Source organism: Phoxinus phoxinus (genome assembly GCF_949152265.1).
Source record: "Phoxinus phoxinus genome assembly, chromosome: 9".
In the NCBI taxonomy this organism is placed as follows: domain Eukaryota; kingdom Metazoa; phylum Chordata; class Actinopteri; order Cypriniformes; family Leuciscidae; genus Phoxinus; species Phoxinus phoxinus.
The window spans coordinates 9189381-9215229 of record NC_136884.1 but is presented as its reverse complement, the minus strand read 5'-3'; the positions used below and the strand labels follow the sequence as shown (position 1 = coordinate 9215229).

The 25849-nt window shown below is 38.4% G+C and overlaps 1 protein-coding gene across 3 annotated transcripts in view; it reads right to left on the bottom strand.

Annotated features, from left to right (window-relative positions):
* Positions 1–25849, bottom strand: part of pdzrn4 (PDZ domain containing ring finger 4) — a 56211-nt gene that overhangs the window by 26545 nt on the left and 3817 nt on the right. For 2 of the 3 annotated variants that reach the window (XM_079624048.1, XM_079624050.1), the window contains exon 1: positions 5828–5914. The exons of the other annotated variant lie outside the window; for it this stretch is intronic. In XM_079624048.1, the coding sequence (XP_079480174.1) occupies positions 5828–5896 (69 nt within the window). In that variant the 5' untranslated portion in view covers positions 5897–5914. Of the gene's footprint in view, positions 1–5827; positions 5915–25849 lie in introns of those variants that run through there. 3 annotated transcript variants of the gene reach the window in all.

The window sequence follows — 25849 nt, the reverse complement described above, 5'->3', positions numbered from 1 at the left end:
TGTGCTGGGCAGCGATGAGGGCTCTGTGCTGGGCAGCGATGAGGGCTCTGTGCTGGGCAGCGATGAGGGCTCTGTGCTGGGCAGCGATGAGGGCTCTGTGCTGGGCAGCGATGAGGGCTCTGTGCTGGGCAGCGATGAGGGCTCTGTGCTGGGCAGCGATGAGGGCTCTGTGCTGGGCAGCGATGAGGGCTCTGTGCTGGGCAGCGATGAGGGCTCTGGCGCAGGAAGCTCTGGGCTGGACGGGACCAGCGGTGCAGGCGGCTTGGAGCTGGACGTCAACCGTCCAGGGTCGAAGAGGGACCAAAGCGGAGAATGGTGTCGGGGTCCATCTCGACCACCGCCTCTACTGCGGCCTCCACGGGTCCCGCGAAATCTGGCCAGACGGGTTCCCTCAAACGATCCTCCATGGGCAAAGGCTGGGAGATCTTGGCTCTCCTTGGCCAGGACGAAAATTTTTACCCACTCGTCCATTTTAGGGGGGGGTCGGTCAATCTGTCACGGGTATGGTGCGGATGAAGACAGGCAGAGGCCCAAAGTTCCAATTCAAACATTTACTATAATAAAACTTAAACAAAAACTGGTACAGGCAGATGGGTAACACTCAATACAACGTAACAAATAAACAAACATTGACCGACAACTGAAGGGAGAAAGACAGGAACTTAAATACAGAGGATGACGAGGGTACAACAGGTGAAGACAATGAAGGGTGATTAACTGATTAACTAAACAGGTGACGAAAATGAACTAATGAAAATGACGACAGAGATGATGAAAACACTGAAGATGGAAAACAAACTAAAAGTCCATGATAAACAACAGAAAACACATTAACAATGTGACAGTAGCACTAAAACTACAAGTGAATTTAGGCATCATAACATTATAATGAAAAATAAATATTAATTTTGGGGTATTATTTCTTTTAACAATGTTAATATATAATCAGTGTTTTAAAGATTCACTTGAATGTTAGATTATGACAAATAATCTAAATGTACAAATAGAGGAAATAAGCATGCACAATTAATTATCCAAAATCAACCCATATAAACTAATAATAAAAAAAATAAATATCAGAATTTCTGCCAATAACTAATATGGTACCGAAATGTGCTGCATCTCTAACAAAAGTGACTAATTTCATTACATTTATTCTAAAAATATGTAATTAAAGGGATGCACAGTTATGAAAATGTTGGCCGATGTTGATAACCGATAATTCTTTATATTTGAAAGGTAATAACTGATATATTGGTTGATAAATCTAAATATTTATATCATTTTTGAGAGCCAAAGATTACAAAAACAAAAGTTTCTATTTCATGCAATTCAAAACCATCATGGTGAACAGTACGCATCTGAAGTGTCTCAGCTGAATGAAATAATATATTTTTTTATCGGCTTTAATATATCGGCCAAATTTTCTTAGCGTGCCGATACCGATATGGTGGCATTATATAGTGCATAATGAACTATCATACATCTGATCATGTGTGCTTTTGAAATTTGAGATTAGCTTGTACATATTCACATGAAGTGTAAAAAAAGGTATGAAGTAAACATGAAACCATACACACAGGGTAATACGGTGCATCTGGTAAGGAAGATCAGTGGCGGTGTAAATTACATGAGACAGAGGTTTAGATGAGGTCATCTGCTCTCTTTCCAGATCAGGATGAAAATATGAACTCAGCATCTGTTATTTCACTAAGGCAGAAAATCACCTGGACCACTAAGAGCGTAAAGTCTATTTTTAGCAATAATTATGCAATCATTCCATGCATGCTAGAGCCAAAAAGAATGATATGGGTTTTAAATGGGATTTCCAGGATATGCACACACACACACACACACACACGCTTCGCCTGGGCTGGAGTTGGCAGGGTCTGGTGATATGATCACCCCAGGGCCTGTACTATCTGACAGGCTTATCATCCAACACGCTCACAAGATCAATCAAAACTACATGTTTCTCTGTCTTTGCCTTCTTTCGCTCCACACCCATCGCGTTTCATCAGCAAGGAGCATCATTCAGAGAAAGGCTCCGGGACAGGAAGATGGATGAGAGTGTTCTGAGAGAGAGACAGAGGACGTGGCCCAACAGTGACGATGCCAATAAGAGAGACCTCGGTTCAGGCAGGAGTGTGAAGCATCCTTACACACACATACACACTCGAAACTCAATCTAACACTCTTCACAAAAGCCAGCTCCTTTTGGCAAGTCTCTCTAAAGGTTGTCCTCCATCTGGAGACCCATTAAACTTGAAGGCCGTGATACACTGACTGCCCAATTCACTCGCACAGATCCATATGGCTGTTAGCGCTCTCGGGACCGACACTTCATCTGACCCTTGATGGCTAGGGGGTGCAGAGGCAAACTAGTGCCAGCTTCTACATGTAAATTAAAAATCGAATTTTAATTTAATCGAGAGTTTGGAACAGATCTTTTAGAACGAGGTGAATTACAAATAACTCTCAATTTGGCCTATGCAAATTAAAGCTGAGGATGTGATTTCTTCTTGTAAATATTTTCTTTTTTTCATTATATCTCTGAATCTGTTGGTTCTATAGATGCTAAAAACGAACGTGTGAGTGAGAGTGAGTGAGTGGGAGGTGAAATCTCTCAGTCTCCTCCCATGCTGATACACAGACTGGAAATTACACAGAGCATCTGTCCCCATACGGGCTCCTGACCATGGCCGTAAAATGCACTGCTCCCATGAGCCTCAGCATTTCAGCTGAGCAGATTACTGAGGAAATAAATACATTAACATCCAGTTTTGATTTTAATAGTTGACTGACTCTTGCACCTTGTGAACTTAGCCTAGCAGTAGATCAATTCTATGAGAACAAAATCTTTAAGTAAAATCAAAGTTATCATTTGTTAACAACATAAGTTTATGCACTTTGACTATTTTGGATTTAATGCTGATGAAGAAAATGCTGAAACTCTGAAAACTCATCAAATTGAGTAAGACCATATATAGTGATATTTAATAAATAAATAAAAATGCAATAAACATTAATTTAACAATTCTTTTCTTTTTCACTTCCAAAAACGGTAAATTTAACGGTATTAGACTGTAAAATGACATTTAATGTACGGTTAGATCGATCACAGTTATTCACCGTATATACAGAAACTTTGTCAACCATTTAACAGTTTTTTTACTGTAAGTCTTTTACCATTAAATCCAAGGACTCACTAATCTTTCCATCCCTTACTGTTAATGTTTACAGTTTGTTCAATAAGGACATGGAAGATTAAATTTACAGCCATTTTATGCAGATATCCATGTAAAATCAAGGGTTCAAATACCTTTTCCCAGCAACTGTATATTAATAAACATCCACCATAATGTAACCTATACTCAACTGTCTCATGGGTATTTTGCAGTCTTGTTTTTTTTTTACAGCTCTGCAGAAAATAACACCTTTTCCCCCTCAAAAGCTGTCATTTAAAAAGGTTATCTGATATAATTTAGTGTTTACATCACCCACAAATCATGTCATCTATAATAAGACTTTAAATGACCACACATTTTACATCATGATAGATAAACAGCAGCCAATCACAGCGATTTTGCCAGTCAGATCTGCCAGCCAAATTACGATGAAATAGCTCAGATCTTACAATCCAAAACATGATCTTGCTGATGGAACAAACACACAGCTAAGTCCTAAGAGACTGAGAGTAAGAAAGAGCGAGGGAGAGAGAGTACGGGATGTCATTGTAATGTGGCTAACAAAGAAAGAAGAATACATTTCCATGGTGAGCCCGTTGAGGGGCGAACACTCACACTAAACTCATAAATCTCACAGACCACCGGGGCTAAAGAGGCTGTGCTGCCAAGAATAGTGTCAAAATTGTCAAGGGGCGTGAAATTGCAGTGTAGGCGTGTGTTTGTGTTTATTCATGTCCGCTTGTTGTTGTGACTTCAAGAGTAACACGGTGCAACATCTTCTTTGATTTCTTCTTGCGAACATAAAAGCTCAAAAATTTAAATTGCTGAATACCAGAAAAGGAAACATCTGAGGCAACACTTCCTTGACACACTTTTGTTTCAGCTTGGGAATTTACTCCACGGAGAGTAGATCCAGATTTCCTTTTCCTTTCAACCTTCCTTAGTACCTTCATCCTTCCTGGAGACATTGCACGATTTCTTTCTCTTCCCTTTCTGGTTTTCTTCTATCGAGAGTTGCATTCGGCTGCTACAACACCAAAGGGACCAACATGTGACATGAAAAATAATCTCATGTCAAGAAAGAAAAGCAAACCCTAACCCGTCAGACACAGACACACAATGTCTAGGGTGTCAAATGTCTAGGGTGTCAAAGCGGCAGCACGCCACTGGAAAAACGATGCCAGCCCCTCTTCACTCTACTGTATAGTTCCACAAAAGAGCAAGCGTGTGTACAAAATTCGCAATCATAGGCAGTACTGCTGACAGCAAGCAGCCGTCTATGCAAGTCACTCTAAACACAAGCCCACTGTTTTGAACCAGTAGAGATCAAACTTCTTTTACCTCAGTTCAGCCACCGACAGGGATAATCTCCCAGATTGGCATCCACACAGACAAAAGGCACGTTTTAATATCTAATTAGGGAGCAAAGACTTTTTGTACAACAGCTTAATGAGGCTGCGATAAGAGTATCATGAAAATATTATTTTGTTCGCTTGATGCTCGGGAAAGAGCAGGGACTCTGACCACCTTTGTAGCACTGGAATATGGGTAATTCTCAACTCAGAGAGGAGCAGAGCCGGGGTTGAGCCAGTCTCAGACTAGCATCAACCTTGAACATTAGTGATGACCAAAAAAGCTAAACGTTTTTCTTTTGTAGCATTGAACATTGTGCTATCTGTTGCGGAGGTCCAATGGGTACCAACTAAAGGTTTGGAAATATAGTGATATTATTCAGTGATATAATAAGCTACATACATATGATATATCATGATCAATGTTCCTTCTGCAACTATTTGAAATGGTCAATCCAATTCTGGAAATCGCACCTTATCCAGGCTTGGTTCCTTCTTGCAGCTCTCACTTGCAGCTACATACCGCAAAGACAAGTTTCACCAGTGTGTGCAATCCCAAATTCTCATCCTCCTAACTGCGAGCATCACGGTTGTACCCAAATTAACAAGAATATTAGCACAGTTGTAAAGGGTGTGCGCAGCAAAACTTGCTTTGATCCCTGATAAATGCTTCCAGGTAAGTCCCCAATGCAGTTGGGGATTCATCACACACAACAAAGAGTTCTTCTAAAGAACTCTTCCCACAAGACTGTGCAGATCGCTAAAATGGGACAACTACTAGAATCAAACTAAATGTCTTAGAAGACACTTTAAAATCGAGGTTGAAGACCCATGGGAAAGCATTCCGACATGTAGCTTTGGGCAACCAGAGTTTGAATCCCAACTTGTGGTCCTTTCCATTCCCACCCACCTCAATCTCTTCCACCTCACTTTCTATCCACTCCCTGATTGTTGTTATCCAATTAATGCAAAAAGGCCAATAATAAATCTTTAAAACACAAAATGTATTCCCCATCCAATCCTTGTAGGAGTACTTGTAGTGTCCTGTCCCTTGAAACAACTGGTCCTACATGTGTTATTGTCAAGTTGCTTCGGATATATGAGTCTAAATTAATACTGTAAAAGATCCATTCTGAATCTGAATGAGTTGCAGAAAAAAGATTGTGAGGAAATGTTTAGAGAAGGTGAAAACTTGTGTTTTAACCCATGGAAATCCCACCTGATCTTATAACTCAACTTCACAAGGGTCTCAGGATATTCCAGAGTAGGTTAAACAAGTCGACTTACCTGGGCAATTTCGTACAGCAGCTTGTAGTGCTCCTCTCTCTTCTGCAGCGAGCACAGGTTGCAGCCCATCTCGCCGTCGCGGGTCCCCCAACAGATCTCTGGCAGTAGTGCACGCAAACAGGCACCCTGGGGATTTCCCTCAAATGTTGAGTAACGTCTTTCATCAGTGGGTACCTTTCACCCGTTCTTCTTTGTGTAAAAATCACGCATTGACCAGGCTGCCTGATGTAGCAGAATTCCTTGTGAATGACTGTGTGTGTGCATGCATCGTACCCCCTCGATCTCCTTGTGTCTCTCTCATCCACACTAGCTGACTAGCAGTCATCCACACACGCTGTACTAAACCCCTCTTCATAGAGACACACCCCCCTTTTCTCACTCGTCCATCTCTCTCTCTCTCTCTCTCTCTCTCTCTCTCTCTAAAGCTCAGTGCACATGACTACACCTACTCTAGCTCATGAATAATAATGAGTATCTGTTGGATATTCATTAAAGATGATGCGTAGAAGGTGCTGTGACTGTGTTAACTGGGTATTTATCACAAGGCATTAAATAAGGTAGTAATGACCACCAACTAAACAACTACAAATACATCTCACATTCAGGTAACCCTAATTTATTTATTTATTGATTGATGTTGTTGTTTTTTCACAGTCAATACATCGAGAGTATGCAGTATTTCATGAATAGGGATCTGACTTGTGAATGGAGAATAAATACTTTCTGTTTACAATATTTTCAGTCAAGTGAAAATTATTGTTGTCTAAAGGCATTTCAACCATTTTGTGAACACTGTGTCCAATCCGGACATGAATGCAATATTGCGATAGCAGAAAAAAACCTATGTATTTTATGTAAATCATCTTTAACCAGCTGCAATTGGTGACTTGGTTTTTATGTCTGTTTTGTGGGTCAGCCTTGCAGTCTGTGAAATATCATTGTTTCAAAACATCACCACGCTTTAGTGTATATTAATCATTGAATAGCTTCTTGGCTGTGACTATATTGCTTTGTGTACCAGATTTGGCCACCTTTTCTCTGCCTGCAACCGTCGGCTGCAATTTGCCTCCCTAGTGGTTGTTGTAATGAACTTTCAATGTGTTCATGAATCACGTTGGAAAACAAAGCAAAACGACAAAAAGCAAAACAACCATCCATTTAAAAAAAGTCAGGACTTGCTCAAGAATAGTTTCTCATAAGCATTGACAAACTGGTTGGGTCATTCTGTCATCAATTGCATAATAATTAACAATATGTTGGCCATTAGCCACCCTGCTCTCAATATCAACTCTGACATTTTAAACTATAGTATCGGTTGACCACTGTATACATGAAGCTGGAAGAAGCTAAATCAACTACTGAAAAACCCTCATTGGATGACCACTATTCTGAATATTGCAGGGGGAAATCTGCAAATCATACTCTATGGTGATTATGGTCCTGCTGTATTTACCCACACGTGTCAGTGGTTGATAAATTAGATTTGGGTTGAAAGACAATGGTCCAGTAAATATGCAAAAGAAACGGGAAGAGACACAGACCTCTATTGATTGTCCTCAAATTAGTTTTGAGATTCACAGAGAGAGTAAAAGAGAGAGACACGCAGTGATAACAGTATAGAGGCAGTTGTCCACTGGCTGCGAGACTGCTCTCTTGGGAAGCAATAATCCGATTTGCAGAGCTTTAATTTCACTCAGTGGGTTTGGAAAGAATCTGAGCCAACTTTGCCCCAACAGGAGCTTCTCTCTTCCAAATACATCCCTCAACAATCCTCCACAACGTGTGCCTGGAAACACTGAATTCTGGAAGATGCTTACTAACTCCATTTCTCTCCTTGCATGTTAACTCTTTCCTCACCATTGACAGAATTTTCCATCATTTATGAGTCATCTTCTCATCTTCTCATATAACACATATTCTGAAAGAGAACAGAATCTCCGGATCAAACAAGCGATACAAGCATTGCTTATGGACGTTGTAGTCTTTAAAAAAAAAAAAAAAAATGCGATTTTCTCAGCTTATTGTTCAAAATGTTGCTTTTTAATTAAACTTACCCACATTCAAGTGTTGAAAAAAAAACGAATGCATGAAGTTAGAACAAAAGTTTTTTTTAAGCAGCAGCTCTGTTCTTTTGATATATTGAATGTTTAAATATTCATGCAACTAAATATTCTGGGGGCCATGTACGTTCTGTTCAAAAATGCTGGCGCTGGCTGACTGGCAACTTCTTTTGAAAACCCTGGAGAGGAAAGAGTTCAAATCTATCTCTAACAGCCTATAATCGGAGATGGTTGATCAAGACATTAAGAAATCAAGATTTAAAAATAAAAAAATACATAATCACAACAACAACTACTACTAATAATAACAACAACAAAACATATACTATAATATTGTTCAAAAGGTAAAAGCTATAAAACAAACCATGTTAACTCAATCACAAAACATCACCTACTACTGGTAATGAATCAATACTAAACAGAACCATTAACCATCAAAGGGTTTCTTTTCCATTTAATCCCATTCCATTTCATTCAATGCCATTCCATTCTATTCTATCCTTTTCCACTCTAATTCAAAGTTCTAATCCATATTCACCAAAGAGGGAAAGGTCATCTGCAGGGATCAGAAGGCGCTGTAGCAGATAACATCAGCTGGTGACACCACGGGTCACTGAAGATGACCCCAAAAGGTGACATCATCAGGGATAAAAGTGCCTAGAGATGCTTACAAAAAGGTGACCGCATGTATCTATTGGATGTCTGAGAGTCCTGAAACTGCTCAATAGAATGTCTGAGTTAGCAAATATAGCTAAAGCAATGTCCGTCAATAGATTAAGATTAGCATTCATACCTCTACTCTCGTTTTATCTGCGCTTTAGACAGAAGGGGTGCGTGATCTTTCATGTATACCGTTCAGGCACCTTGAGAACTGCACTTGTGTTCTTTTGCAAGCAAGGGCAGGGGAAGATGTGAAACACCCTTCAGTGTCATTCACACAGTTAAGACGAGTCATCAGTTTAGAGATACAAAATCCAGCAGACAACACCATCTGGCCCTCTGATTCCTTCGAACATGATACAAGTTGTTCATAAAAGTCCCACGTGTTAAAATGATAAATAAATGAAGTTAATTATGGTCTAGTGCCAATGAAAATGTCACAAATATCTGTGTGGTCTTTACCTGTTATTAGGGATCATTATGAAGACAATACTGCATTACGTAATTGATATATATTATTTAAGGGCTATTGAGACCCTCAAGTGTTGACGTATGTGAACACCTTCAGAAGACCGTTCACACCGTACATATACAGGAAAACACAGACTAAAATGATGCGCCCTGAGCAGGTGGTGTTTGAATGGAGATATCAGCATGACTGAGGGCTAATGTGCCGTGTATCTCAATGCCCAAAAAACATCAATTATTTAAACCTATGAATCATTAATTGGAGCAAAAACACCAGTATAGCTGTTGTTAGAGCCCAGGTTGAGGGGAAGAAACGTGAAAACACTCCAAATAGAGATGCTTCAAAGAGCGACGATGTTGAAAATGCATGAATACTTTAGGCAGCAAGAGTTTTGAACGACTTAAATTAAAAATCACAGAACTCAAGACTATCTGTTACAACAATGTGTAATATAAACTTATGAAATATTAATACAATAGTAAAAGCCTCAGTCTACCACAAAGATGGGATTTAAGATCTAATTTAAAACTAGACCAGCCAGATGTTTGTATTGTAGTGGTCCCAGACTTTTAGATCCAATGCATATTATCTAGAGTTCAATTAGTCAATTTTTACATAAACACATTGTAAATAATGAAAAAATGTACGTTATATATACATTTTTTATACAGTTTATTATGTTTAGCTGGTCTCCGATGTAAATTCAGTGAGTTTAGTTAAAGCTTGCACTTGCTAAATGACACAAAGCCATTTAGCAAGTGCTTAGTTCAGCGATTAGATTAGGTAAAGTAAATTTTCTACCTCACAAAAAAAAGAGATCATGAATCGTGTCAGTGTGCTAAAAATGTAATTAATTCAGTCTATACAAAAGCATAGACAAATACTTGGACTTTCTGAATAGTGGTTTAAAAGTTTTAAACAGCAAGGCCAACCAGAGTATTGCAATCCAGCAACAGTTGGAGCAAAAAACTAAAACTGATTCCCCCACCCACCCATAGGTGCAAAAGGCCCCCGGGTCCTGTATGTCGTGATACAGGTCGGACAGACAGATTAAAAATCAACTGCATCACGCAGCTGAGTCTCACTTTACGCTGTGGTCAGAATGACCCTTACAGACCGTCCCATTCCCACACACATTCAGACAAAACCTGCTCTCACGAGACCGCCCCAGTAGTGGCCCTAGGGCACGATAACCCACCAACATAAACACACACGCTGCTGGAGCCCTATTCCATCTCTGATGCTTTAACTCAATAGACCACTCCTCATAAAATCATTATGGGGCTTCCCTGGTGCCCCCTCCGGCTTCCACTCTCAGGTGGTCGGATTGGAAACAGCACAGGAGGGCCCCTTTACAGCCAAACAGCATCTGTGCCAAACGTGAGGTGCCTGCCATTAAGAACTGAAATAAACTGCTCGCCATGGCCGAGATTGCTATTCGGTTTCATTTCAACAGAAGGGCTACCGTAAACTAATGCCGTTCTGCATCTGACTCCATCCTTTTCTCTCTAGCCGGCTCTTTAAACTCATCTCTGTCTCCCTCTCCTGATTAGTTGAACGTCCGCTTGGTGTCAGGTTGCTCACGGCCAGCTGTCTGCTGTTGCTTCACGTTTGCCCCACATTTATTGTCTTAAAGGAACTACTTCACACTTCCTACGCAGAGCGATTGTGAATCAATCTCACGAAAAACATGTTCTGGTCATATTTCACCCAAAAAGAAAAAATATATAATATAATAGGCTAATATAATATAATATAATATAATATAATATAATATAATATAATATAATATAATATAATATAATATAATATAATTTAATTATTACTACATTTAATTATATATTATATTATTGCCTATTATATTATAATAGCAGTATTTCATAACAATACATTTTATTTAATATTTAATATGATTTAATATTATATATTAAAAGTAGTTCAATATTTATATATTAAAAGTAGTTCAATATTTATATATTAAAATATGGTTTAATAATAAGAATAAATATTATAATCATTATTAAACTATTAACATTTTAATAATGTTAATAAATTTTTTTAACCTACTATTACGATTATTTTTGCACTGTGCCATTATTTTAAAAGACAACCACAAATATTTTCTCAGTTAAATCTTGTATCTTTACTGGATGTTTTACTCATAATTTGTCATTCTCATTTCTTTATATTTTGGGGAGAGATATATGTATTAAATGACAAATGAATCCTTTATATTATGAAATTATAATTAATATTAATATTAAAAATGAATATTATATTTAGAGTTAGTCTATAGCGTTATTATAGCCCTATATAAACATACCACAAGTCTAAGGTATATCTTCATACGTAGATAGCTAAGCAAACATATGTCTACACCAGCTGTTCCCCAATAATGCCACATAACTTGATTACTGTTGTGCATGATAGATCAAATGATGGGCTGAAGCTACAACTCAAGTACGGTAAACAAACAGGACAGTGTTTCTCTCTCTTTCCTAATCTTCCTCTCAACTCTTTCTTCCATCTGTGTGTCCAGCGCAGTGAATCTGATATTTATCAGAGGTGTGGTTAAAAGCCAAAACAGCCTAATCTAAGCCCACCCAACAGAGAGAGCTGGAGGCTTGGGGTCAGATTTGTCACACTCCAGCAAACCCCTCTCTGGGTTTAAAGGAGATATTCAGATATTCACATGTACTTCCGTTTAGTTCCAGCTGGTCGTGATCTCCTCTTCCTCCTCGCTGGCCGGGTGGTGCGCGTCTGTTCCTGCGATAAGACGACACTTTCATTGTCTCTTCCTTCCTCCCTGGACACTCTTTTATCCACAACTCAGCCGTATAAGCTCAAACACATAAGCTTGCCCCTAAAAGCTAAACTTTATCACACCGAGGATTTACATACAAAAGAGGCCTTTATGTTGAAGGTAAGCAGAAGGCGACAATATGCACAGTCAGCAGGGGCTTGAAGTGGCGTGTGGCATCTCTCCTTGGAGAGAAAGTAAAACAGTAGGAGGTGCATTAAGCTGGATGTGGTGGATTTTAAGAGCTCAGGTCTGGTCAGAAGCTGTAATGCTCACTAAATTCATTTGAAACTCTTTCTCTGGGACCAGCCAGCTAGCAGGGGACCAATCAATACCCCACATAACAGTCTGGATGGAACAAGGGCTTCGGATCTGGCTAAAACAGATCTATACGTCCAATCTAAACAAATCCAAACACACAGCTCTATACTATCAGACGGCCCATTGCTGCAGTAAACAGCCCAATAAAACTTTTACTGGCTTTGTTCCCCAGGGCGAAGTAGCATCTAAATGATACAATGACCTATCTGACACATTTGTGATCCAATTTTACTGCCATCATGGGCCACAGTAATCGTTGAGGAGCATGTAACATGGTTATGGTTAGCACTCCTCCTTGTATGGTCAATACAAAGCTAGTTTTGACCCTTCATGCAACCATTTAGTTTTCTTTCTTTTTTTCTTTTTTTTAAACCTCATTAATCAAATTAAATATGTTGAAGTACATCCCATTAGCACTAGATTGTTCAGAATTAAAATCTCCATGTTCAAAAATATTAGGAAAAAAAAAAGCTAATTATGTGTCTAAAAATTCTAATAATTTTTTATATAAACAAATAAATCTATAATATATATATATATATATATATATATATATATATATATATATATATATATATATATATATATATATATATATATATATATATATTGCTGGTACCAGGCTGAGCCCCCTTTTGCCTTCAGAACTGCCTTAATTCTTCATGGCATGGATTCAACAAGGTCCTAGAACATTCCTCAGAGATTTTGGTCCATATTGGCATGACCTCATCACACAGCTGCAGATTTCTCAGCTGCACATCCATGATGCGAGTCTCCTGTTCCAGCACATCCTAAAGCTGCTCTATTGGATTGAGATCAGGTGACTGTGGAGTTTAGTGAACTCATTGTCATTTAAAAACAAAACAAAAAAACAGTTTGAGATAATTTGAGCTTGTGACATGGCGTGTTATCCTGCTGGAAGTAGCCATCAGAAGATGGGAATAAAGTGGTCATAAAGTAATGGACAACACAGACAGGCTGTGGTGTTTAAACAATGCTCAAATAGTACAAAGGGGCCCAAAGTGTGCCAAGAAAATGTCTCGCTGCCTATTGCAAAAATGCCCATGATTAAAAATATGAAAATAAAAGATATATTCAATATAAGAAAGAGAGAGCTTGTTTGTTAATGAACTGGCCATAAGACTGTGACATTGAATAAAGCTTGACCTGAGGTTTGAGCTCACACCCTTCTTCAATATGCTAATGTATGGTGTGGGATACTATCAGCTTACAATACAGGCCCATCCACAGCCTTGCTGAACACACACACACACACACACACACACACACACACACACACACACACACACACACACACACACACACACACACACACACACACACACACACACACACACACACACACACACACACACACACTTAACCTTAGGGAACGCACACAAAATCATTCAATAAAACTAGACACTTCTGCAGAGAAAGAACCTATTGAAATGTTTTTGTGCTGCAAACAATAGCAGCAAAAGGAAAGAGCCGAAGGGGAAAGCGAATGTGGCCCTGGGGAATTATTCCTCATTTAAAGATAACCACATAAAGCCCCAGACTCCCAAAAAATACACCATAATTTAAAAACATAGTAAAAATACAGGACTTGAAAAAGGAGAGCTTAATATTTTAATGCTACGGAAAGATGCTAATGCTTTTCGGGAATCACTTAACATTAAAAATGACAACCTTCTTCGGATATCAAATATTACAACTCAACAGATTTCTGAGAAATCAACCATGTCTTATATCCAATAATCATGCACTTTACAACTGAGATTCGCAAATACTATGATGGGTAAAGTGCGACAGTAAACATTTTATTGGAAAAGCTACAAACGCACCATAAAACAAAACATCTTTATTACCAGTCCAAAAGCCCTCAACCTGAACGAATGTGAAGTTTTGCTAAGAACCTTGTAAAATAAATCAGAATTCCTCAAGCAATGGCCTACCTAGCAAACCCATCTCCAAAGTTGAAAATCGATATTTGAGAAGGGCCTAGCAAAGATGCATGCATGGAAATCCACTTGATGGAGTGCAGGCTGTTATGATTTTTCTTTCTCTCTCCCTCTTCAAAATTGTTCCCCCAGCCTTGTTGCGGTTGTCATAGCAACCCTGCTGTATGACGGAGTTGGTGACAGAGAGGTGGAGAGGTGAGATTTATCTCAGAAATGGGTTTTGGAGCTGCAACGGTGCTCCTCGCGTTCCTGCGAGTGCTGTCGTCGCGCAAAGCATGAATGCGTTTATTTAAAACAGGCCTGACAGATGACATATGCTTATATGGCCACATCTTCACATGCCATGGATGGACGGAGCGCTTGATGAAAGGAATAGCTTTTATCCTTCTAAAAGCACGTATAGAGGTTGACTGATCCAGAGACAGCAGAATAAAGGCTGTAAGTGACAGTTGTTTTATCTCTGAGGTAGTGATTGCTCCTCGCTTTATCGTCGCCGAGACAGATGTCATTGTGCACGCGCCATCAGCAACAATCCCCTTAACAGTGAGTGTGCTGTGCATCTGCTCTTGTTATACTTTCCATAATACATGATCACATTCACAGAAGAAATAGTTCACCATCAAAAGAAAACTATCATGTCCAATGACTTTTATATCTTTTAGCTACACTGTATTTTAAACAAACACACACACTCACACACACACACACACACACACACACAACCACACACACACACACACACGCACACACACACACACACACACAGTTTGTTTTGCTATACTTGTGAGGACAGTCCATAGGTGTAATGGTTTTTATACTGTACAAACTGTATATTCTATCCCCTTACACTGCCCCTAAACCTGCCCATCACAGGAAATACATCACATTTTTACATTTTTAATTAAAACATTGTTTTTTATGTTTTTTAAGCTATTTGAATTGTGAGGACTCATGAAATGTCCTCATAAACCACGTTTAAGTTGTAATACCAGTGTAATACACATGTCATTATACAAATTTGTGTCCTCATAAATCACATTAACAAGAGCACATACACACACACACACACACACATACACGCATACATTCATACAGGGATATTTTAATCACGGTATTCAGTCAATGAATCCCATCAGCCGCCATGGATCATCCGGGTTTTGCACGGTATTGGCTTCAGAGCAGGAGGATCAAAATATTTATATCATTTAGTTGTGAAATGACCCCAAATGGTCTGACAGTCTCTTCATACTCAAATTAAGGCCCGTTCACACCAAGGTCGATCACTATAACGATAACAATAAAGATATAGTTTTCAAAATCGTTCGAAATATGATTGAATATTAGAGTCCACACCACAGCTATAACAATAATGGCACAGAGGAACAATATAATTGGAATCACTTTCAGGTGTGGACCATTTCACAATGATATGGACGCTAGTTATCTGTAGTTATCGTCCTTGGTGTGAACGGTCCTTTAGTCTTGTGTATATCTATTCTTTTGTCTAGTTAATTTTGCAGCTTATTGATTCCAAAAAACTACCTAATTAGACATGAAGAAGCCCTCTGATCCTCTTTGAAGCACTTCCAAGCAGACATGACCCCGATAACACATAGAAAGTGTGAGAAAATCTTGCTTAATAGCTTAAATAACATTTCTCCCACAACTGGCTGCACCCCTGAATCACTTACGACCCATCGAGTTCATGTTTAACCACCTATTCACTCCCTGTATTCAAGGCTCTTACTCTAAAGACCTTCAGAAGAGTTACAGATGGCAAGCAATCACCCTGGAGGACAATAAGGCATGAAACCCCACAAAAGCTGTCACCGTAAGAGCAGGTAGACTTCGTGTTATCACACGGCTCAGTGCAGACACACATCACAGAACTCTAGTTCAACAGACATTTGATCTAAAGAACCGTGTCCATTCATGCACAACACACTGCAAACCGTTCTGCAGCTGATAAAGTAAATGCAGTAGCGGCTTAGTGGTATTTTGCCGCAACGTCATCCTTTACCTTCAGATACCTTCAGAGAATTTGAACTAGTTTAGTTATCCTTCTTAGATCGTCTAAATATCTATAGGCACCTCATTTTTAATCAAAAGAGAGAAATAATGTCTTTATCAAGTGTAAAACCACGTAAGACTTATCAATATAAAATATAAAAAGGTAAAATTGTTTGTTCTACAAGTAAATTTTCTTTCAAAATAATCATCATCATCATTTTGAAAGGATAGTAACTTAGAACAACAAGACTAAGAACAAGAAAACAAGAGATAATTAATATTATCTCAAGAACAATGATTATTATGAATAATAGACAAAAATTATTAAATCATAAAAACAAAAGAAATGGAAAACAAGTTTTAAATTCTACAATGTAAAACTACTGTTCAAAATGATGACGCCAACGGGCCAAGTGTCCTACTTCTTGAAATTTTGCCATTTAGTTTTCACCTACATATTTTCAGAAAGATATTACTAAATGACAGTACCAATGCAGCAACTCCATTTCATCAATTACTCTCACCATAAGGCTCATTTGACTCAGTCTACTGCCTTATGAGAGCATTAGAAGCCTTCCTATTCTTCGTGTCTAATTAAAACCTGATTTATAACATAACTGGAGACCTCACAGACCATAAGTCCCGGGGTCAGAGGCGGTCAGTGAGACGCCCGTCAACCAGGAAGTGAATACCTCACTGATCTGGGAATGACATATGTAATGGAACAAAGAATTGTGGGATCAGGTGCTTCGGCCTGAACTGTACATGGGATGTTGTGCACCTGCAGCCCACCCCCTTGATTTGGTCCCAGGACAGCCATTTGCTCATTGGCCTGTTACGTCCAATAGCAGCTGCAGTAATTGGCTATTTCAGGACAGTGAAGGTTGAGCTAGCAAGGGGAGAAAGGCCAAGCAAGCCAGATGTCAGTAACAAACACGGCCCTCATTTATCAATTACCACAACCAACATGTGAGTGACATAATCACAGTCTGGCCATGTGTCACCAAGAAAATCTTATATATTTACTGTGGAACATGTTTTTTTTGCAGATATAAAGATTAAGCATGAGAATTGTAAGTAACTATATGCTTAAATATATACTAAACAATAACAAAAAATCAATAATAAATCAATAAATTAAATTATATGGGTATTCGATAGTATATTCCCCCCTGTGTTTTTCCTGTTTTTCTCTCATATCATAATTCAGACTGTAAGAGTTTTTCTTATTTTTTTACATTTTTAAAATATTTTCTCTTTAATTTTTTAATTTTTTTTATTTTAGATTTTAAAAAATTTAATGAAAAAAGAGTGGGGAAACAAATTACATAAAAAAAATCCACATTTTAAATGCAAAAGAAATAAAAATAAAGAAAAAATTAATATGGACCATTTAAAACACTGAAATCTGAATGTAAATTATACTTTATCCCTTAATTTCTGGCCTGGTTTCGGCATTGCTTCGTGTCTGCTTGAGTAGTTTGTCTCAGCTGACCGCTTCAACACAGCAAAAGCTGTCGTACATGATAAAATATTCCTGATTTCCAAAAGGCACTGGGCTTTTAAATTTAATTTTCAGCTTTGGTGATAATGCCTCCATTTGTGTGCATGTGTGTGTCTGGGTGTCTGTTATCGAAGGTCGCTATCACTATAGTCCAGCTGCTGGTCAGATGATCAACTTTTATGACTACTCACAGAGCACCAATATTACTGAGAGATGGAAGGAAAACACCATCTCAGAGTCTCCTAATTAAAATATTAGACTCCCAGGAATAAGGGTCTCCAGTGATGTCAAACAGATATATAGCTGCTTTAATAAGCAAGATTGTGATTATGGCAAATGACAGAGCCCCGCTTTATCCTTTCTCTCATTAAAGACGATAATTGCACCACACATCAAATAAAAACAGGCAGGAGGGTATAAGGGCCTAAGCATGTTTAATATTGTTACTTTTCCGGTGCAATTTTAACTTGACACATTTGCTAACAGCATAGCAGCATCCATTACGGAAGGCTTGATAAATTACGGAGGTCCGAATTGCAGTGGCAGAATAAATTTCAATTACTGTCTCCATTATCTAAAATTGGATTTCTCTGAAACCCACAAATACACACGGACACATGCATCCACCCACCGAGCGCACACAAAAAGCACAGGTACAAAAAAAAAAAGCACTGAAAGGTCACACAGAGTCATGACTTTGATGTGGTCAACAAAGTTGGTCAAAAATAAAGCATTAGCATCTCGCAATTCTTTGAAGATGAGCAAGTGTCTTTGGACCGCCGCCTGTGCCGTGTTTGATTGTGAAGTCTGCTGGTCTCTATGTAATTTGCGGTTATTTCCCAACAAGCACTGCCCACTGATTATCTGCTGGAAAAGCAGTGGATCTCTCGGATAAATCAATAGCTAAAAATACAGACTACCAAAAAGAACAAAGTATAGTGGGTTTACAATAAGGATAACAGGTTTTGTTTTGAAACACTCGTCAATGGCTGGGAAGGGTTGTGCCATACAAATGACGGAAAATCTCCAATGGTCAACAGCCACTCTACATCTACTTCTTGGAGCATTCAAGAGAAGAGAAGATGAAGATGAGAAGAAGCTATGCCAGATGTGTGAACAAACTCGATTGAACCAGAGACTTTGCACTCAAATAAGGGGGGAAAAAACACTTGAAATCTGATCTGACAGATTTCTGAGGCACAAAAAGAGACAGATATGCCAATTAAATAAAATTGTGTGAACAAAGCGTCCAGAATCCCTGTCGTCAGATTAAAAAAAACTGTATTCTCAAAGGTGGGCAATCACAATTTCTGCTAGTAATGGCTTTTGACTATTTGTGCTTTGGAGGTAATTGCAGGTGTAGTGCTCACATTTACACAGGAAGACTCAGTCATGAACCAGAAGGCAGAATTGACCTGGTAACATAAAGACCATCTCTTCTCTGCCTCAAAATGGGCCTGGTGTCTTTATTTTCACGAAGAATGGAAAAGACTGTTATTGAGGAATTTGAGACCAAACACAGATGCTTTCCTCTTTCACTATAATTACTTTGTCTTTAACTGAAAATGAGATACACAACAAACCCACATTAATGAAGCTGGATGTGCACAAAATGAACCCAAGAATCAGTGACAATTGATCTTGGACCGAAAGCCATTGCTTTTCAATACAGCTCCTCCAAGATGGTTAGTCTGACTGCTAGTCTTCGCTAAAAAAGCTGTCTGGATTGCCTCCTGAGAACAGACAACAAACTTGCAACTAATGGTGTATCTCCTGAATGAAGTACAGCTTTAACCACAAAAACATTAACAATTAGCCAAAGGTTAAGGATAGACGGATGGGAAATCCATTCACATGCCTGAGACCATGCTGAGCCTAAAGTCCTACAATAACATAAAATGGGAAGGAAACGGCAGTGCTGCTAATGTAATCAGATAATTAGCAAAACTAGCATTGATAACAATAACTAGAGATACCAATACCAATTCATACATGTTCTATGTTCAACATAGCCTGCTGTGATTCGGGAATGCACCAATTCTTATCTGGTATACTATATAGTACGTGCATGTTAGGACACTGACTTCAACATTTAAGCTGTTTATGTGATGCAGACAAACTTATTATGACTATTTAGAATTGGTTTACTGCAGAAACTGCCATCAAATAATACATAAAATGCACTGAAATTATGGAAGGCAATATGACCTTTCATTCCTCTAGAGATATTTACTGTAATGGAGTGTTATGTTGCCTACGCCAAAGACATCTGGTTTCATTAAACACACTGAGGCACTCAGCAATATCATTTTCAATACAAAGCAAACAATTTCACCAAGAAAGGGAAGTTTTTACACGGATTAAAGGTGGATAAATGTGAGCAATTCTAATGAGAATAAGTTACTGATGATGGAAAAACTGATGATTCAGCTTAAAAATGGTATTTTGACCTTGTCATGGTCGGGGCTTCGGATGCCATGGGTGGGACGGACCAGATGTTGATCGTCCTCTCTGGAACAGATTCAGCTTCACCCCTAAATCCCAACAGGGTTACTCTTGGGCCAGAGGTCATTGGATAATCCACACACAAAATCTGCCTATATTCATAGAGGTATGAGGCTTGTATGATGGGATAGATGGAATGGGACTTAGGCATCTGTTACCTAATATATATATCTTTTAAAACAAGACCCGATAGCTATAAAACATGTATTTACATGCAATAAAGCTTTTTATTAACAGGCTCCTACCACATCCAAAGCTGAACCTTATGAATAAAATCAATTACATTATACACACACTCTATTACGAACAGTCCCATATATCTCCAACGACTCACAGATAGGCATTATATTAAAGTGCGGGCACTGTAATGCATCATTGTCTGACATAATTAGCCTGACATGGACCTTGTGACCTCTACACAATGCTCTCAAATACCACGAGGTCACCAGCACCTGGTGTGTCCTATAGTGGAGCACTAATAAGCTAAAATATTATGACAAGGTGCAGCTGCACTATTTACATCCAACAGAAATTAACAATGCTTTGATACTTGTACAGAATAGTTTGAGTTGTGTAAAGCTAAATGCTAACACTGGTCCTTCTCACAACTCCCTGCCAAAGCCATAGAAGCAAACGACTAGAATTTATCAATAAAAAATATTTCATTTCAGTTATTAACACTTGCCTGAATGACTCTTGAAATAGAAGGACTTTACACATAATCCCATAAGTGTGTTTATATGAGATTATAAAACATATTTCCTAGCCACCATCTAAAATAATACTGCAAGCTTTATATCGTCATAAAAATAGTTATGGCAGAGATATAGAGATATAACAAACATTATTTTTGAAGTTTAGAGGGGTGATAATTGTCCAGCTGATGCAGCCAGATACGTTTTAACCTGATTTATATATCAAATAAACCCGGACATCTATATGGTGTAGCGTTTGCACTTTATAGAGTCAAGGCCTGCGTTTAATGGAAAGTGCTCAGCTCACATCCATGCTCTCGCTCTCATTTTCTCTGAGTGATTAAGCTCAATTAACTCATCTCATTAAGGTTAATGATCTACTCCACCATTTTCCATTTCAAGCTCTTGGATGAAGGGGCAGCATAGACTGAAGTTGACATCCGTTATCTTCCAGTGAAAAGGGAACAAATCATTTTGTCTCAAATGACTTATTGTTTTCCTATAATTATAGAATGTGCTTTAATTATTTGATTCTGCTGTCTCCATTGCGCTTTTATTGCAGAGACACGTTGTGTTTTCTTCAGCTGTGGCCATTTCAGTCAATGTAGCTTTTAAAAACCCAACGCCTGTTTATAGGCTATGTTTGGTACAGTAAAATTTGCATACCCAGTATAGAAGTATAGTACTTGTGCTATTTTTGCATTAGGCCTATGTTTCCAGGGCACAATATGCACATTTTCAGAATGCACAAAATAAGGAATGAGCTACTATATTTGGCACAAGCTGCAGTATACAGAATTTGAAAAGTGCAATGCGTTTGACTTGACCTTCCAGAATGAACCTAAAATGATTATTACATCTCCTTGACCCATTATTTGATTAGAATGACAAATAGTAAGCCATTATATATAGGCCTATAGGGCTATAAATGAACGAAGAATAACGAAATTAAGATGTACGGTAAAATAAAATCATTATTATTATTTATTAACTTTTCCATTTTACAGTGTTATTTCTTATAGATATTATTATTATAGTCATTATAGTTTGTCTATATTATATTATATTATATTATATTGACACATTGTGCAGCCTTACTAACAAGTGCAGCAAACCTGGAGCTGGAAAAAATAAAGAAAAAACGTTTATATCGCAATTTCCCCCCAAGTTCATGCAGCCCAAGTCTATACTGAATAGTAGTAGCATTTTTCTAATATTCCTTTCTGAACCTAGCATTGCCCTTAGCAGAATCCACATTTCCCAGCATGCACTTACATATTCATCTCTATTCTACTGACGATCCTGAGCTGGAAAAATCACCTATGCAACCATGAATACTTGAGACGAATATCTAATGCTTTCTGCAGGCTAAAAATAAATGTTACAGATTGCAAAAAACATGAGTTATTAAGGAGCAGATTAGATGTCTGTGCTTTCAAGGACATCGTTATTCTTCCCACAAGCCGAGCAGGTGTTTCTAAAATGCATCATGCTTCAGGTGCAGGGAGATTTGGGAGTTTTCTTCCTCTTCCTAGTGAAAAATGTGAGAATATTTCATTAATTGCTGGCAGGTCCACCGGGAAAACGACATTTTAACGCTCATTAACAGGGCATAATGGTGTAGAGTGCAAGTCCTTTCTGTAGTAACCAGTGAGGTTGCGTATAACACACAGAAGAACCTATAATGATAGACATGAGCTGAAAAAAGCTCACAGTGTTTTATTAGCTAATCCTGAACAACATTCATCCTCCTCTTGTCCCCAAGGTACCATCTTTCCACAGGGGTTGATTTCCTGCTATTTTTGTGTTCTGTTTGAACCGAGGACATCCTTCATAAAGCTTCGCATTATCTCTGGAGACTCCTCTGGAGCTGTCAGTGAAAAATACACACTTTGTTGCCAGACAAAAGAGTGTTTCAGGGAGCATTTTTTCTCTCTGCTGGGGAGACAGTGAAATGGCGAGGAGATTGTTACCTCCAGCACTGTCATGCTCACTAAAAAGAAAGAGCGAGAAAGAGATAGGGAGAAGGGAAGAGAATGAGATTTCTGGAGGGGGGCAATATGCCCCCTGAATGTGAAACAATAGCTCAGTTCAACTGATACTGCAAAATATCAGGGGTTCGATCCCAGAGTTAAGGCTTGAAGCCCCCAGAGAAAGTCAAAACAAAAGGCTGGATTTTAAAAGTACATGTAGAAGTATCTATTTATCTTTCAACTTGGTTTTCTAAAATTTCAGTAACCACAAAAGTTAGTCAAGGCTCATTTTCATCTGCAGGTAAATAGACACTTTAAGTGCGAAGGTAACCATAGCAACTGCAGACTCGAGCACTTTTGTTAGGATCATTATCGGATAGTTCATCGACAAAACATAAATACTGTCATTGCTTATTGTATTATTTATAGATTTACATTTCACTCAATGGTAGTGTTTTGTTTAGAAAAGATGAACGCACACTACTCACACTTTTAATACTCCAAAATGGCATAGAATAGTGCAGCACGTAAATTGGGATACACCTAAAATCTTTAGGTTTGGTTAATATGTGCGGGCTAATTTGTGCCTTGAACACTTTACTTTCAAGAAGTAATTCTATAATTTGTTAGAATGTTAAATGTTAGAAATCTCATTAGCACTTAAAATGGAGGAAACGCGCTACACATTCAAATAGCATTTCCCGTATGAGCAGCAGACTCAACTGACTCCAATACAATTAGATATTAGCATGTTGCTAAGCTAACAACACAATACTTAAGCATACACACTGCTCACAAAAACATCTGGTAAAATAATCCTTTTTATGAACTAATTTGCTCACATCCTCCTCCTTCGCAGAAAACATTTCAATGAGCATATTTTACAATGCATTTTAGGATCACATCTGTGTAGGAAACGTGCAAATCTGCCTTAGCATGTTGCTAAGCTTACAAAGCAATGTTTTAACAAGCATAATATGCTACATCTCATATTAAGTGAAATACTATTTCACTCCAAATTCCAATGGAATATAAGTGGATTTATAAATATTTAAGTATTCATTGGATTTATAAAAGAAATCTCCCACATCCTCCATCATGGATGAAATCTCATTCACAATGCATTCTGGGATCTCCTAATCTGCAGAGAACACATGCACCAAAATGAAGAAACTTACAAGGCAGCATAAATAACAGTATATTCCTTCATTTTTAAAAACCTCTGTGACCGAAGAGCCTGTGATGCCTAAAATGCTAATTTACCTTCAATTTGAAAAGGTCTGGTTGATTAGGAACAAAGTCCAAATTGCAAAAACTGCTAATTGTCAGGCTTTAATCGTCTAATCTACCACATAACCTAATTTAAGCGACTCCAGACGGAGCGAGCAACTGGCGTAAAAGCTCTTAACCATTAGTAACAGAATGGACAAACAATACTGTTTTAATTGAATTTACGTGCTTCAGAGTCACATCACATTCTCCTAATCGAACCCCAGCCAGTCTTCGCCTTCAGAGCGTCTGCTTGTAAGAGACAGACAGCAAAGTCGAGACTAGAGCCAATTATACATCCCTGTATAAGGAATTCCTGCAGAATCAGGCGGGGGAGCATCTTCCCAGATGATTAATTAGGCACTAGTGTGTGTGTGTGTGCGTGTGTGTGTGTGTGTGTGTGTGTGTGTGTGTGTGTGTGTGTGTGTGTGTGTGTGTGTGTGTGTGTGTGTGTGTGTGTGTGTGTGTGTAATGGAAACTGATAAGATTCAAATCAAAGTCTGGACCTCAATGACTGTAAAAGCAGATATGCTCATATACTGGCTTTAGGTGTCTTGTCTTCAAACAAAGCATACCACAGAGATGACACACCCAGTATCGTTAGAAGGGGCTAATGGGATTGCAGAACGGTGAAGGTGGGTCTCGCCACAGCGTCGCTTATTAGTGCAGTCCACTATGTGGGTACATTTTAATGTCTTCCACAGCAGATGAGGTTCAATAAAGGCTGCATGGTCATTAAAAATGCATTAATCTCAATTAGGTGATGAGTTTGGTGATTTCCCACAGAATATCCATTATCCACTCAATTCACAACAATGGATACTCACACACATGCCTCACAGGTGTTCTGCGTGTGTGTTTTGGTGGGACAAGGTCTTCTCACATTAACTGATACACGTGTGAAAGCAATTCATAGCTAAACAAAGACTTAATAAATACAGTGATGGTTAAAGTTGCAATCTAATTGAACAAGCATTAGAGCTTTTATTTGTCCTTGTTACACGTTGTATGTACTTACTATAATGCATGTAAATTATGCATAATTACATTTAATAAACCCTAAACCAAACCCTAACTTTATAGTAATGTTAGTTATTACGGAGTACTTAAATATAAAATTACACAGTAATTAAGACACCTTAAAATAAAGTGTAACCGAGTTTTTCTTCCATATTGTGTGACAAACATTCTAGTGCAACAGATTATCCAAAAAGAGAAAATGTAGGGTGGGGACTTTGAATTGGTTGTTGATTGGATGGAGGCAGGATGACTGAATTTGAGTTGGCCGTAAATTGTAAGAAATGGACGGGGTTTAAGCCGACTAAGGCCTGGTTTCACAGACAGGGCTTATAGGATTAGTTCAATTAGGACATTTAAGTATAGCTTTTATAAACATTACTAAGAGAAAATCATTACTGGAGTGCAGCTTCAGACAAAACAATGGCACTGACATATTTTATATGACAGTGCAAGTTTCTTTCAGTTAAAACAGCTCCAACATGCATTTTAGGCCTCATCCACACTACTGCGTTTTAGTTTAGAAACGGAGAATTAAAACGAATACGATCTCCGTCCACACCAGCGTTTATGCTGCGTATTAGAATGGATCTCCGTCCACATTAAAACGACTGAAAACGCGGATCACGTGACCATTCACCAACACATGCGCGTGCCGGTGTAAACAGGCGCATGTAGGCAGAAAGTCTGTATTTTACCGGAAGATCAAGTTGATAATAAAAGAAAGGTAAAAAGTAAAACATGCATGGATGAATCAATCACAATAAGATAAATT